This window comes from Poecilia reticulata, chromosome 5, assembly GCF_904066995.2.
Source record: "Poecilia reticulata chromosome 5, P_reticulata-male-v2, whole genome shotgun sequence".
Lineage (NCBI taxonomy): Eukaryota > Metazoa > Chordata > Actinopteri > Cyprinodontiformes > Poeciliidae > Poecilia > Poecilia reticulata.
In genome coordinates, this window is record NC_088834.1 from 8,673,292 (window position 1) to 8,685,873 (window position 12,582).

Here is a 12,582-nt window from a genome sequence, read left to right on the forward strand (position 1 = left end):
TTAGGTTTTACCTAAAAGTAAATGAACATCTGTGCATGTGATTTGCTGGAAATACCAAGTAACCTGTTAGTGTTTTCACTTTGCTTTAGCAATAATTTGTATATGAACTTGGAGTGGCAGATATTCAGCTTGCTACACAAATGTATCTGCACTTTAAAAAGGTTGGATTGAAATATAACACAAAGATCTGGACATAGTTTTGATACAATAAAGGTTTAGACAGACTATCTGCATGTTATTTTTTGACAAATTTTTGTCTTGTTTACCTCGGGAATTGTGGGAATGTGTCTGAGGACCTGAGGCGTTGCATGAGTGATTGCGTCATTACCTCAAGCAAGTTGTCAACAAGATGACAAGAAAATTATTGATTTTTTTATAGTTTTGTTTAAGATTAACATTTTACTTTACTTTAAAATTGTGTAAAATTTTAAGTTTGAAGAGTTTTGAGTATAAATTCAGGGTAAACTTAGTTAGTCCAGTTCCAAGTACCTCTTAGCTTAAAGTAGTAGACCAGATGGTTTTACATGTAATTCTTTATAAGAGGCTCCGTGAAGTTATCAGTATGTTTTTATTTTTTATCTGGAGTAGGCAGAAGCTAAGTCACTGTTTGTTTGTGGAAATGTACCAAATATCCTCAGAGTGCTGAAATGCTAACGGTTTGTCAGATGGATCCCCTAATTTCAGCGACTAAGGCCCTTCAAGATAACAGAAAATATTCATATCTGACAATTTTATGCTTTATCATATTCATATTGGAAATGCTCTTCTGACAAAACAGCAACAATCTTTATAATATTCCCTCACACAGTTGCCATTGTTTGTCATGTTTTATCCAGTGGATTTGAACATTTTCAGTTAAAAAACTTTTAAAACAGCTGTTTGAAATCAGCTAGAACTCAGTACGTCAGACAGAATTTCCTAAATTGAGATAATTGTGGCTCTTCTACTGTTTGTACCTCACACAACCCAACTTCAGAAAAAAAAGACTCTTTGTGCTATAGATCCATTTACTTTACATACCAAGTAGAACATGTAAGAAAGTGTTAAGAAACTATGAGTCAGACAGATTAGCGTTGTTAGAAGATAGTAGAAGATAAGGTGCTCTTTGAAGAGAGGAGTCTTGAAGGTAGAGATGTATGCCCCTGCTCTGATAGCATTCGGTAGCTCCCTTTCCCATTAAGGTGCCACAAACAAGAGCAGTATGAACAGAGGGTGACTGAAATGTAAGGACTGAGCCAGATAACATTCCTGAGAAAATCCCAGGGATTGAGATAAGCTTCTACATCTGAATTTAAAGAACTGTGTTCAGATATAATTTGTAGAGAACATTTTTTTTTTCTTTTTATTAATTATTTCAATACGAGCAGCTATGGGTTGGTAAAGGAGATCATTAAATAGTGTTGTATCTTTGCACTGGAGGATATTTTATGAGTTATAGTAATTTACAGGTGTTAATGTCAAAACTCTAAACGTACGTGTATTTTTGATTATTTAGACTGCATTTAGTTTCACCAAATATGTGTGTTATGTTTGGAAACCAGGACAATGTAAAAGCAGAAGTAGACAAAGAACTCTTAACAGCGTTTATTCAGAACTTGCTCAGCAGTACAGTAACATCAGGTATTCCTTTCCTCCATTTTCTCTTCTTCTTCTTTCCCCCAGTCTATCCTATTCTCGTACACCACCTAGTGGTAGACACAACATTCCCCTCTTACTTGAAAATATTGCATGTAGCCATTTAACATATGACTGAACATCTACCTCATTTAACGGTTTGTATGTCACAAGTGTAACCTTAGCTGTAATGAAAACAGGTAATTACTTAAGTACACAAAACCAAACAAATATATTCAGCAACCCTGTACTTTATAACTCTAACACTTGAAGTTACTATGGAACAGAATTACTAAATGTAAAAATAGAATCCAGGTATTTGAAACCAGTTTGTAACATGAGAATTAGTTCACCTGAACCCGAAATACGCAAGACAATCATTTATGTATTCATTTATTCCTTTTCCTTAACCTGGTTGAAAGTCCTTGAACCACGCAGGTCTAGCAACAGTTCTAGCACTTTTCCTTTGAACCACAGGGTCATGCTCTTCTGGTTTTGTCATTTTACACGGGATACCTGCAGAATAGCGTCAAAGTCTGGCAGAATTCCATCTATTATTGTCACTGAGTACATAAGTACTTCCTCCAATCTGCTTTTCAACAGAAAGCGGTGGAGTGAATCTCGATGAGCCTTTGCGAACATAATCAGGTCTCTTTACCCTCACCATTTCTCCAGGTTTGAATGTTGGTGTCTTTGCTCCACAGTGTTTGTCAGTGTACTGTTTAGACTTTTCTTGTTTCTGTTTCACTGTTTCTTGGACTGTAGTGCATTTTCTGCTTTTCTCCGGACTTGGGAAAATGTCCACTTTTGTTTTCATCCTCCTGTTGTGCAGTAGTTCTGATGGAGATACTCTAGTTGTGTTATGTGGCGTTGCTCTGTAGTTTTGTAGGGAATCAGTTACTGTAGTTTTCCAGTCTTTCTGCATGTGTTCAGCAGTTAGGATTGTCTCCTTAAGAACTCTATTCCACCTTTCAACAGCACCTTTGCACTGTGGATGGTACACGCTTGTACGCAGATGAGATATTCCCCTTTCTCTGAGAAAATCTGCAAAAGAACTGGAAAGAAACTGCGGCCCATTATCAGTGACTATGTAGTCAGGGTTCCCCTCTCTGCTGAAAATAGAGCGCAGAAATGCAATAACAACATCAGTAGTTACAGTGTGAGAAAACGCCACCTCTGGCCATTTACTGTAATAGTCCACCAATGTTATAGCAAATCTACATGAAGAAACAGCAGTTTCAAAGGGACCCACAATATCCACGGCCACTTTCTCCCACAGTCTGTTAGGCAGTTCAATGGGTTGGAGAGGAGCAGGAGCAGTTTGAGCAGATTTGTCGTTCATTTGGCAGGTCGCACATGAAGAAATAACAGACTGAACCATTTTGTCCATCTGAGGCCACCAGTACAGGTCACAAAGTCTCTGTTTTGTGCGAACAACACCTTGATGTGTTTTCATGTGCCAGATGAATGACAGTAGCACATAAAGTAACAGGAACGATGCATCGATGTTCACCTCTCATGACCAGATCCTGAGATGCAGAAAGTTCATTCCTGATGTGGAAGTATGGTATTAAGACAGGGTCCACATCCTTCTTGCACTTTGGCCAGCCCTTCTCTATCTGTCCACGAAGAAGTGCGAGTTCATGGCATTGAGAGGAAGCAGAAGTGGACTCAGCTACAAACAGAGCTGACACAATGGACGCAACCATGTCAGGTTCATCTACAGGAGTTGAGCCCATAGGAAGTGGCAACCATGACAAACAGTCTGCAGCCTGGTTTTGTGATCCAGGCCTGTATTCCAAATCATAGGTGAAGCACAGTAAACGTGCAGACCAGCGTGCGACTCTCATTCCAGCACGCCCTATGCCTTTGGTAGCGAGTAGTGTTGTCAGTGCCTGATGATCAGTTCTTACAGTGAATCGTCGGCCCCAGACATAAGACCTCCATTTTTCATCAGCCCACACACAAGCAAGAGCCTCCTTTTCCACTGTAGAGTATTTTCGTTCTGTAGGGGTCAGAGTTCAAGATGCAAATGCAACAGTTCGTTCAGTATCATCTGGGTGAATTTGGGTCAACACACCACCCAGTCCGTAGTCTGAAGCATCTGTGGTGACAATGGTTGAGAGGGACAGGTCAAAAAGAGCCAGAACAGGACTGGTCAGTAAAAGCTCTTTCAGTTCCTTAAAGCTTTGATCAGCTTCTCAAGTCCGTATGAAACCAGAGTCAGCCGTTTCTCTTAGTACAGCCCGCATTGGTTCCACTACCGTGGCAAAATTGGGAAGGAACTTACTGTACCAGGAGATTAAACCCAGGAAGGAATGCAGAGATGGTAGATCATGTGGTCGTGGGGCATCACGGACAGCTGAACTGTGGTCTGGATCAGGAAGAATGCCATCTTTGAAAATTATGTGTCCAAGAAATCTGAGGTTGGACTCTCAATAAGTACATTTTTGCATGTTGTAAGACGCTGGAGCACAGCACAAAGGCATCTGTCATTTTCCTGTAGAGAAGATCCTGCAACAATTACATCATGCAAGTAATTGTGCACACCAGGTAGACCTTTAAGCACAGTCTCCATCATTTTTTGGAATGCAGATGGGGCAGAGGCCAACCAGTAAGGGACTCGGCAGTAGCGGAAAAGTCCTTTGTGTGTAATAAAAGCCGTAAGGTCCAGACTGTTCTCATGTAGTAGAAGTTGGTGGTATGCAGATGCCAGATCTATGGTGGAGAAAACAGAGGCACCCCTAAGCTCTCTTTAAAGCTCATCCATGTGGGGCAAAGGGTGACTGTCAGCAATAATAGCATTATTTAGGTTCTCTTAAGTCCGCACATAGTCTTAGTCTGCCTTCTTTTCTTGTTGTGACCACAATAGGCGAAATCCAGGGAGAAGCATCAATGTGTTCGATAATGTCCTCCTTCAGGAACAGATCTAGTTCCTCTGACACAGCTTCTTGTACTACAAATGGAAGACGTCGTAGTTTTTGCTGAACTGGGACTGCTTCCTCACGTACTTTAACTTTGTGCACAAACCCAGCAACACAGCCAATAGAAGAAGAGTCTGTTTTTGTTAGCAACACAGGTGAAGCAAAAGAGGCATGTTCAGGAGGTGGAACATGGATTGAATCGTGGCTCAATGTCCACTTCAGTGCTTTTATTAGGTCCATTCCGAGTAATGCAGATCCTCCTTGAACCACATACAAAGAAGCAGGAGCAGTATTGTCGTAGCTTCCAAACATCCTATTACAGGAATGTCCTCTTTTAAGTAAGTGACTAATTTCACACGGGGTGCAGTTAAATGTCTCTCAGGAAAATGTCTGTTGTACACAGTCTCTGGTATGATAGAAACTGATGATTCTGTATCAATCAGTAATTCACAGTCAGTAAACTCCCCTGACGCAGCTTTAATGTTCACTTTGCAAAGCAGTCTATCAGTAGTGTTAACGTCCTTTGTGGTCATCATGAGTACAACCACTTCAGGCATTACTTCTCCAACTTGTTTAGCTGAGCGGCAAACTTTAGAAAAATGTCCAGTCTTACCACAGCTGTTGCATTTTGCTTCGGCTACAGGGCAGTCTTGTGCATTCGCCAGGTGATTTGTCGATCCACAGCGATAACAGGCTCTCGCTCTCTGCTGTGTCTGGCGGTGCGCATGTGGCTATTTTTAGAAACGGTTTATCGGTTTCTATCCTTTGAGTAAGTCCGCGCTGGGCAACCGTGTGAACAGCAGTAGCTCCACTGAGGAGTTTGGACGACTGAAGGGCACGTTCCACTTGACACGCCAGCGTAATAGCGGTGTCCAACTTAAGTGAAAATTCCAATAAAAGTATGTTTCTCACCTCCGGGGCATAAGCCTTCTCAATAAGCTGATCCCGTAGCATCTCATCTTCCATGGTTCCATAGTCACATGTTAAAGCCAACTCAAGTAAAGCAGCCATGTATTGAGGCACAGTCTCATCCGCCATTTGCATTCTCTGTCGGAATTGATGTCTTGCCACAACAACATTCACCTTCGGTGCAAACTAGTTCCAACGCCGTCATTGCCTCATTATATTAAGTACCGACGTTAGGCAAGGTGTAAAATAAACGTTGTCCCTCGAAGCAAAGCGCATGATTTAGTAGAGCACGGCGTCTAGCATCAGACCAGGAATTTCCAGTAGCATGAATAGCCGTTAAGTAGTTCTGGAACATCTTCCGCCACGTGGAAAACGGAATCGTAGGTTCTCCGCTGCAGGGCAGGAACGGTGCAGGCACAGACGTCATCGTCGCCAATTGTTATGTTTGGAAGCCAGGACAAAGTAAAAGCAGAAGTAGACAAAGAACTCTTAACAGCGTTTATTCAGAACTTGCTCAGCAGTACAGTAATATCAGGTATTCCTTTCCTCCATCTTCTTCTCTCCCCCAGTCTATCCTATTCTCGTACACCACCTAGTGGTAGACACAACAATATGGTCGTTATATTTTGTGTGCCTAATGAAAAACTGGGAAATAGAATGAAAGTATCATAAGAAAAGTCTCTAGACTACAAAGTCAGATTGAAACATCTAAATATCTAAAAGGAGAGAAATGTTGAGGGTGAGAACCATAATAAAAATCACAATTTTCCTTCACACAGTTTACAAAACATTAATAGCATGTTTTCAGTGTTTTACGTGTTCTATAGGGGTTTCTTTAAACTATTTACTTCTCTGAACTGTGGCATAAAATTGACATGTTAACATTTTATAAAGGCACCTGATCAAACAACTTCTTTATGACAAGTTTCAGCAATTTAGAAACCCTCCCAAGTATTTGGAGCATCAGTCTGTTTAAACAGCATGTGTGTTGTGATAACTTAAGTTGCAGAGTTTTCCTTCATCACATAATTAACAGCGGATGTAAACGTTCTATGAGCTATGACAGGTGCAGCCAGCACGCTCAGGCAGCTGAATAAATCTTTTTAACTCAGAAGAATTATGATTCTGAAACAGGAGCATTATTCATGCTGCCGCCCTCATCTGCAACACCTAAACGACTCTAATGATGATGAATGGGGGTTCCCCGCCTGTAGATTCCTTTAAAAAATGTTTTCTTTTGCTAATCTCATTTAATGGATCAACAACACCTGCTGCAGCTAAATCATTTAAACCTGCAAATCAGCAGGAGGGAGTTTACTGCAGTTTTTACTGCCAATGGGTGACGGTTATACAGATCTATGAGCTTGATATGTGTTTGTCTGTCCACTTTGCCTTAAATGTATTAAGCTTGACTACTGCACATCTATTTGTGTAAGTCTAGTGATTAATTGATTCATATTTCTAATATAAATCAAAGGCTAATAATTGCTGTCTCAAAAGTGAAAACAATTTTAGGATATTTTGAAAAGCAAAAAGTTCATAAACTGTGAATCTAATGTGCTGAATCTAATGTGCTTCAAGAACATATTGGATTCAGAGACAAATTCCTCAAGGCAATTTATTTATTTGTGATAAAACCGATTTCAATCTACTGTGACCTTTGTGTTTGTGTTTTGAGGATTATCTAGTTGAAAGTTTTATTTTTTAGTCGTAAACTTAAAATTTGTCATATGTTGCTGAATTTGACCCCAAAGGTGAGATTGATTCTAATTCTAGCATATATTAAATGTTTTACTTTTTTGCTGTAATAATAAGATGGTAAATATGCTATAATTTAAAAAATAACTACTTTTTTCAGTAAAATGATTTCAGTTGGATAGTTAGGGGATCTTCTGAAGCAAATCCTTGACTCTTTGGCATCCACAGCCGTTTTCTTTAGACATCAGAGAACTCTTTACATCTTTGTAAGATGGCATCACATCCTTTTGAAGTAAAGATAAAGACAGAACCTTGATGTCAAAGGTTTAGATAGGACAGAGCTTACCTCTCATGCCGAAGCAAATCCTAATCATTGGCACCTAATTGGAAAAAAGATTGCTCTGTTTTTACATTTTTGAGGATGCTGAAAAAACACAGCAATTCACTCGTTAAACTAATCTGTGACAAAAGCAATTTTTGCTAAATATGCTTTGCTAAAAAACAAAGACGAGTTGTTGGCTGCGGTGTCTGGTTGCTCACAGATCTCAAATGAAGTTGATATCCCACACTGAAGCCAGCTGTGCAGCTCTGCACATAGAGTTACACAAGAAGAAAAGAAAAGGTCAGAAAGCTCCTGAAAGCTCATTGATGGCATGTGACAACTCCAAATTTTGTTCCTGTCAACACCATTACTCCTGTGGGCTTGGCTGAAGTCCAGGCATTTGATCTGTCACAGTGTGCTTCAGTGTGACTTATCTAATGTGTATTTGTGGCAATAAATTATGTGACAAAAACCATATCACACAGTGCTGATTTCTGTCTGTTTATCCCGCTTAATCCCCTCCAACTGCCCTCACAAGCAGAAATAATACGAAAATAAATGGAAAAGACTGAAAGATAAAACTGATTACATATCAATGTAATACATTTTAATTTTGCTGATATTTTAAAGCTTCCACTTGACTCTCATGAAGTTTTTTACACAATTCTCCAAACCGAGATCACTTTAAATGTGGCTTGCTGTAAGAATTGTTAGATAACATCAACCCCTTTCAAGTCAGATCATATTTCTTTGGGTGAAAATATTGTTGAATTTACTTCACTACCTTCAAACTTTTCACAGTGTACTGAACGTCTGTCTGGCATCCATTGTGTGCAAAACTTGCATCGCACTCCTTCTCTTGAATAGCTCAGCTTCGTCAGGGGAAATGTTTTGACACATATTTACTTAAGACTTCTTAAAAGTTCTACCACCTCACAATAAATCTAGCTTCTGCTGTAACATAATAACATGTTTATTTCACAACATATTTATTTCATATTTTTTCAGAGTCCAAATCTTCCATCCACATTGAAGCATTTAGACATATAACCATTCCTTGTGGCCTAGATCAGCCATAGAAAATAAGTGATGCAGATTTCTTTTTTACTAGGCTGTTTCTCATTGCTCCACACTTTGAAGTCATTTCTTTTTTCAGAGTGATACAGAAAGAAAGAAAGAAATGTATAGCTTTCCATGCAGCAGCTGTGTTACAGAAAATACAGCAGTTTGAAGCTATAAATTAAATGTTCACTCCTCCTCAGTTCAAGTAAAAAATCGCTTCACCACCAATCAGACAAACTGTATGCATGACTGTTTCTCCTGGGAGACATTATGACAGGGACAAGGCAACGTTGGGCCCAGAATTGAAACAAAAAGTAATTCTTGGAAGCAAATGTCCAGCACTGGAGTGTGTTCACTGTTAACATGCTCAATAACAAGCTAATAGGTAAAGTCCCATAAGGCGGCTTTGGTTAAAATTTTTTTTTTCCCTAGAAAGTCTTGTTTTGTCTTTCTGACAAGTGTGACACCATTTTTTTCCTAATCTCTTTTGTGTTGCTCAACCATGAACAAAAAAGTAACTATGGCAATGTCCTGATTTATTGATCCACTTATGAATGAAGTAATTTTTATAGGCTAACCACTAGGTTCACAATGGTTCCAATATGTACTCCTGTTGTGGGTTTTGGCTCTCACCGAATGCTCCCCAATGTCCCAAACCTCAGGAATGGCTTTGCAACCCTTTCCAGACTGATAGATGTCATTGACTTGTTTTCTCCTATGTTTCCTCCGTCATGACAAGATGCTTTTTAGGCTCTTTTTGTCAACTGCATGTTGTCAAACAGGATGTTTGACAAATTAACTGCCACCCCAAAAACGTTTGCATGAGTGCATCGGTGTCATGATGACAGTTAAGCGATTAAGTGATATTTTGATTGTACATTTAGCTAATACTGCGGGACAAATCTCTCCAAAAAGAGTGATTAATCAAAATTAATAAAAAAAAGCAGATTATTACATTTGTATTTGGATTAGGCTGGTTTGGATAGATATGTTCCCTTGTTAAATGAAATAACCACTTATAGCTTAATGGTTATAGCGCTATAACCATTTACAGCACTATAACTCCTACAGCACCAGTTTAAAGACTTGTTTTGTTTGCAATTAAGGTAAAGCAGCAGTGAATGTGGAGACTGGAAAATAGCCAGTGATTAAAACACAGGGACTGTGTGACTATTTGCTTCAGACACCTACAGTTAAGATAATTTATAAGAGCATGAATTAATCCACTTCTGCACTTAGAAACAAGCAAACTTGTTTCACAATGGCTAGTCTGGATTTTATTGCAGTGGATTGTGGGGCCTCCTAAAAAAATAACTCCCTGTCAATAAAATTTATGGGTGGCAGGTGAGAAGAATTGGCTGCAGGTCATAGGTGGAGTATTGGAAGACCTCAGCATTTTACATTGTAAGAAAAAACTTCTAAAATCAGCCATGAAGTCGGATTGTTAGGGACTCAGACCTGAGTTACTTAACAGTGTGAGACTTTTTTGAGTAATGGCTTGTAGTGGAATTATCTTTTGCACAACTTTTATTGCACAGTGTGCAGTCAAGAACCCAATGAAAAGAAAAAACAGGTTACTTTAGGAAGAATAATAGCTTGCTGGATCAACAGCAGGGGGACACAGTGCTTTTCTCCTGATTGAAACCAGCTGCCAGTCATCTAGAACCATAATTTAAAACTTTGATCCATAATCCACAAATTACCACACAAGAAATCCACAACTGCCTCAGCCCAGATTTGCACTGTCACAGAAACAGAGACTCATGTGATCCGAGTAGAGCTGCAGAAGTGAAGAGACATATTTTCACAAAAAAAGCTTTCTTTTTTTTCTATTTTTTTGCAGTTTCACTTCGGGGTGTTAAGCGTTCCCGGACATGACAATACTCAGCTGCATGTTGTAAGTCGCACCTTTTTCATTTCTAATGAGAAATACATTCACTGATGATTCATTTGGCATTCAGCATAATTTGTCATATAATGACATACCTTTTTTCTTTGATGAGCATCGCTCTCCCTTAGAGAGATACAAGCATCTGTCCAGAGAGCATGCATGCTTTTCTCTGACGGTTCAGTCGATTGTAATCAATGAGTTTATAGCATACATTTCAGAAAAAGGAGTTCATCCCTTACCTTTTGCAGCCACAGTGTGTTGTTCTCCATTATGCTTTCCAGGTGCTGCAGTTTCTGATTCGACCATTCGCCGTCCACGGGCGGCGAGTCTCTCTGCACAACGCTCGCCCCGCCACGAGAGCCCCCGTAATGTTCACCCTGCGACAGGGACCCTCCGCTCTGACATCCGTCCACCTCTGGAAGGACAAAGGTGTAGCTGCACTGACCATGCTGGATGCGATGAAGCCTCTTTCTCTTCTCTGCGCCTCCTCCTCCACCACCAGTTCCTCCTTTTCTCTGGCTTCTTCCAGCTCCCGTTCGCTCTGTGCCTCCAACGCCGGCTCCATCACTGACAGTGGACCAGGTCCAAAGCAGCAGCAGCACCAGCAACAACCGGCTGAGATTCAGGCCTTTCATGACGATGCTTTCAATATTTTAAAGCGTTATTCCTTTAACAGGGTCAAGGGAAGATTGTTCACACTTTGACCCCAGTTCACCTGAGGAGGAAGCTTGCATGTAACAGTGAAGCCATGAGTTCAGTTTCTCTGTTTCTTTCACAATGGTCTCTTCAGTTTTAAGATTCCTCTTCTCTTGTGGATCAAAAGAGCAGCAGAAAATGGCACCTGTTGATCTTGGAGGCAATTGTTAATTTCCTCCCCCCCTGAATGGTGGTACAGATGCCCACCTCTGTTTACTTTGCCAACTGTAATCTTAGTTTGGTTTCTTGTGGTCAGGTTTCTCTCAGATGAATTCATCCATCTGCATGAAGTCAGGCAGGTTCCTCAGGTTTTGTCTCCTGCTCTCATGAAAGCAAAACCTTAATGTTCAGATCCAAACAGGAAAAAAAAAAGAAGAAGAAAGCAACACTGGAGCTGAAAATTATGAGAAAACTAAGAAAAACTAAGTAGAAATGAAATTTAAAAAATACAAGATTTAAAAAAAATTCTCTTAAGCCTTCAAATATGCACCAACTAAACAAAACCTAATAAATGGTAAATATCTGGATTTTACTTCTTCCACTCTTCTCTGGTGGCTGCAGCTTTAGAAGAGACTGAAGAGAATTACTTCTGCCCCCTTCTTATCTGGGAACGGCTGAAAACAGAAAAGGGGGAAGGAGTGAATGTCTGGGAGAGCGAGAGAGAAAAAGAGAGAGAGGAGGGGGGGAGGAGTGAAATGATGGGGGACGTGAGGGAGGTCTATTAGAGTGCCCTCGTATTTGCAAGCCGAGAGGAAAGGAAGAGAGGAAGGAATGGGAAGGAGCCAGAAAAAAAGAGGGAGATTAACAGACTAAGAAAAAGGACAGAGAGAAAAGTAAAGAGAAGGACAGACCGATAATACAAAGAGTGGGCCGAACCGGAGCCGTAACTGTTGACACACAGACGAAAGGCAGAGTCATTGACAGGAGAAAGAGATCTAAAAGAGGTACTGTAGTTGCTGTAATCTTTCTCCTGTCTGATCTATCACTTCTGAAGTAAATGCCATGGCCTTCTATGGTCATTCACACTGACTCAAAGCTGGGGCTTTTGTCCTCAACACAGCCGTTCTCTGGGGCATCGTGGGGGATCAGCTGCTATGACGAACCACGTAGTCGTCAAAGTTCAGGTGAAAGAAAAAAAAAATATCTGTCGTAGGATGCATCTCCTCGCTGCTTCTCATCCGTCCTGCTGTGCTTCCCTCTGCATGGAAATACATACAAAGATTAGTTCCAGATAGATGGCTCGGTCCCAGCCTTATGAAACCCAAGCTCTACATGTGGAGAGACAATACGGGTTGACAGAGTTTATTTGTACGGTGATAAAATGTTCTGCAGAAATTAAATGACACAAATACAGAAAAATATCTGATGGAGCTCCATGACAGAAAAGATACTCTCATAGATTTTCACAAGGAGATGTAATCCAAAAATGTGCCTGTAGTGACATTTTGAATTAGAGTAATAAAGGT

General features: G+C 40.2%; 1 protein-coding gene across 1 annotated transcript in view; it reads right to left on the minus strand.

Moving 5' to 3' along the window:
- The window catches only part of angpt4 (angiopoietin 4), a 90,257-nt gene extending 78,043 nt beyond the window's left edge, over positions 1-12,214 (minus strand). The window contains exon 1 of the mRNA XM_081606964.1: positions 10,660-12,214. Within this exon, the coding sequence (XP_081463090.1) occupies positions 10,660-11,055 (396 nt within the window). The 5' untranslated portion in view covers positions 11,056-12,214. The remainder of the gene's footprint in view (positions 1-10,659) is intronic.
- Between the last annotated feature and the right edge of the window lie 368 nt (positions 12,215-12,582).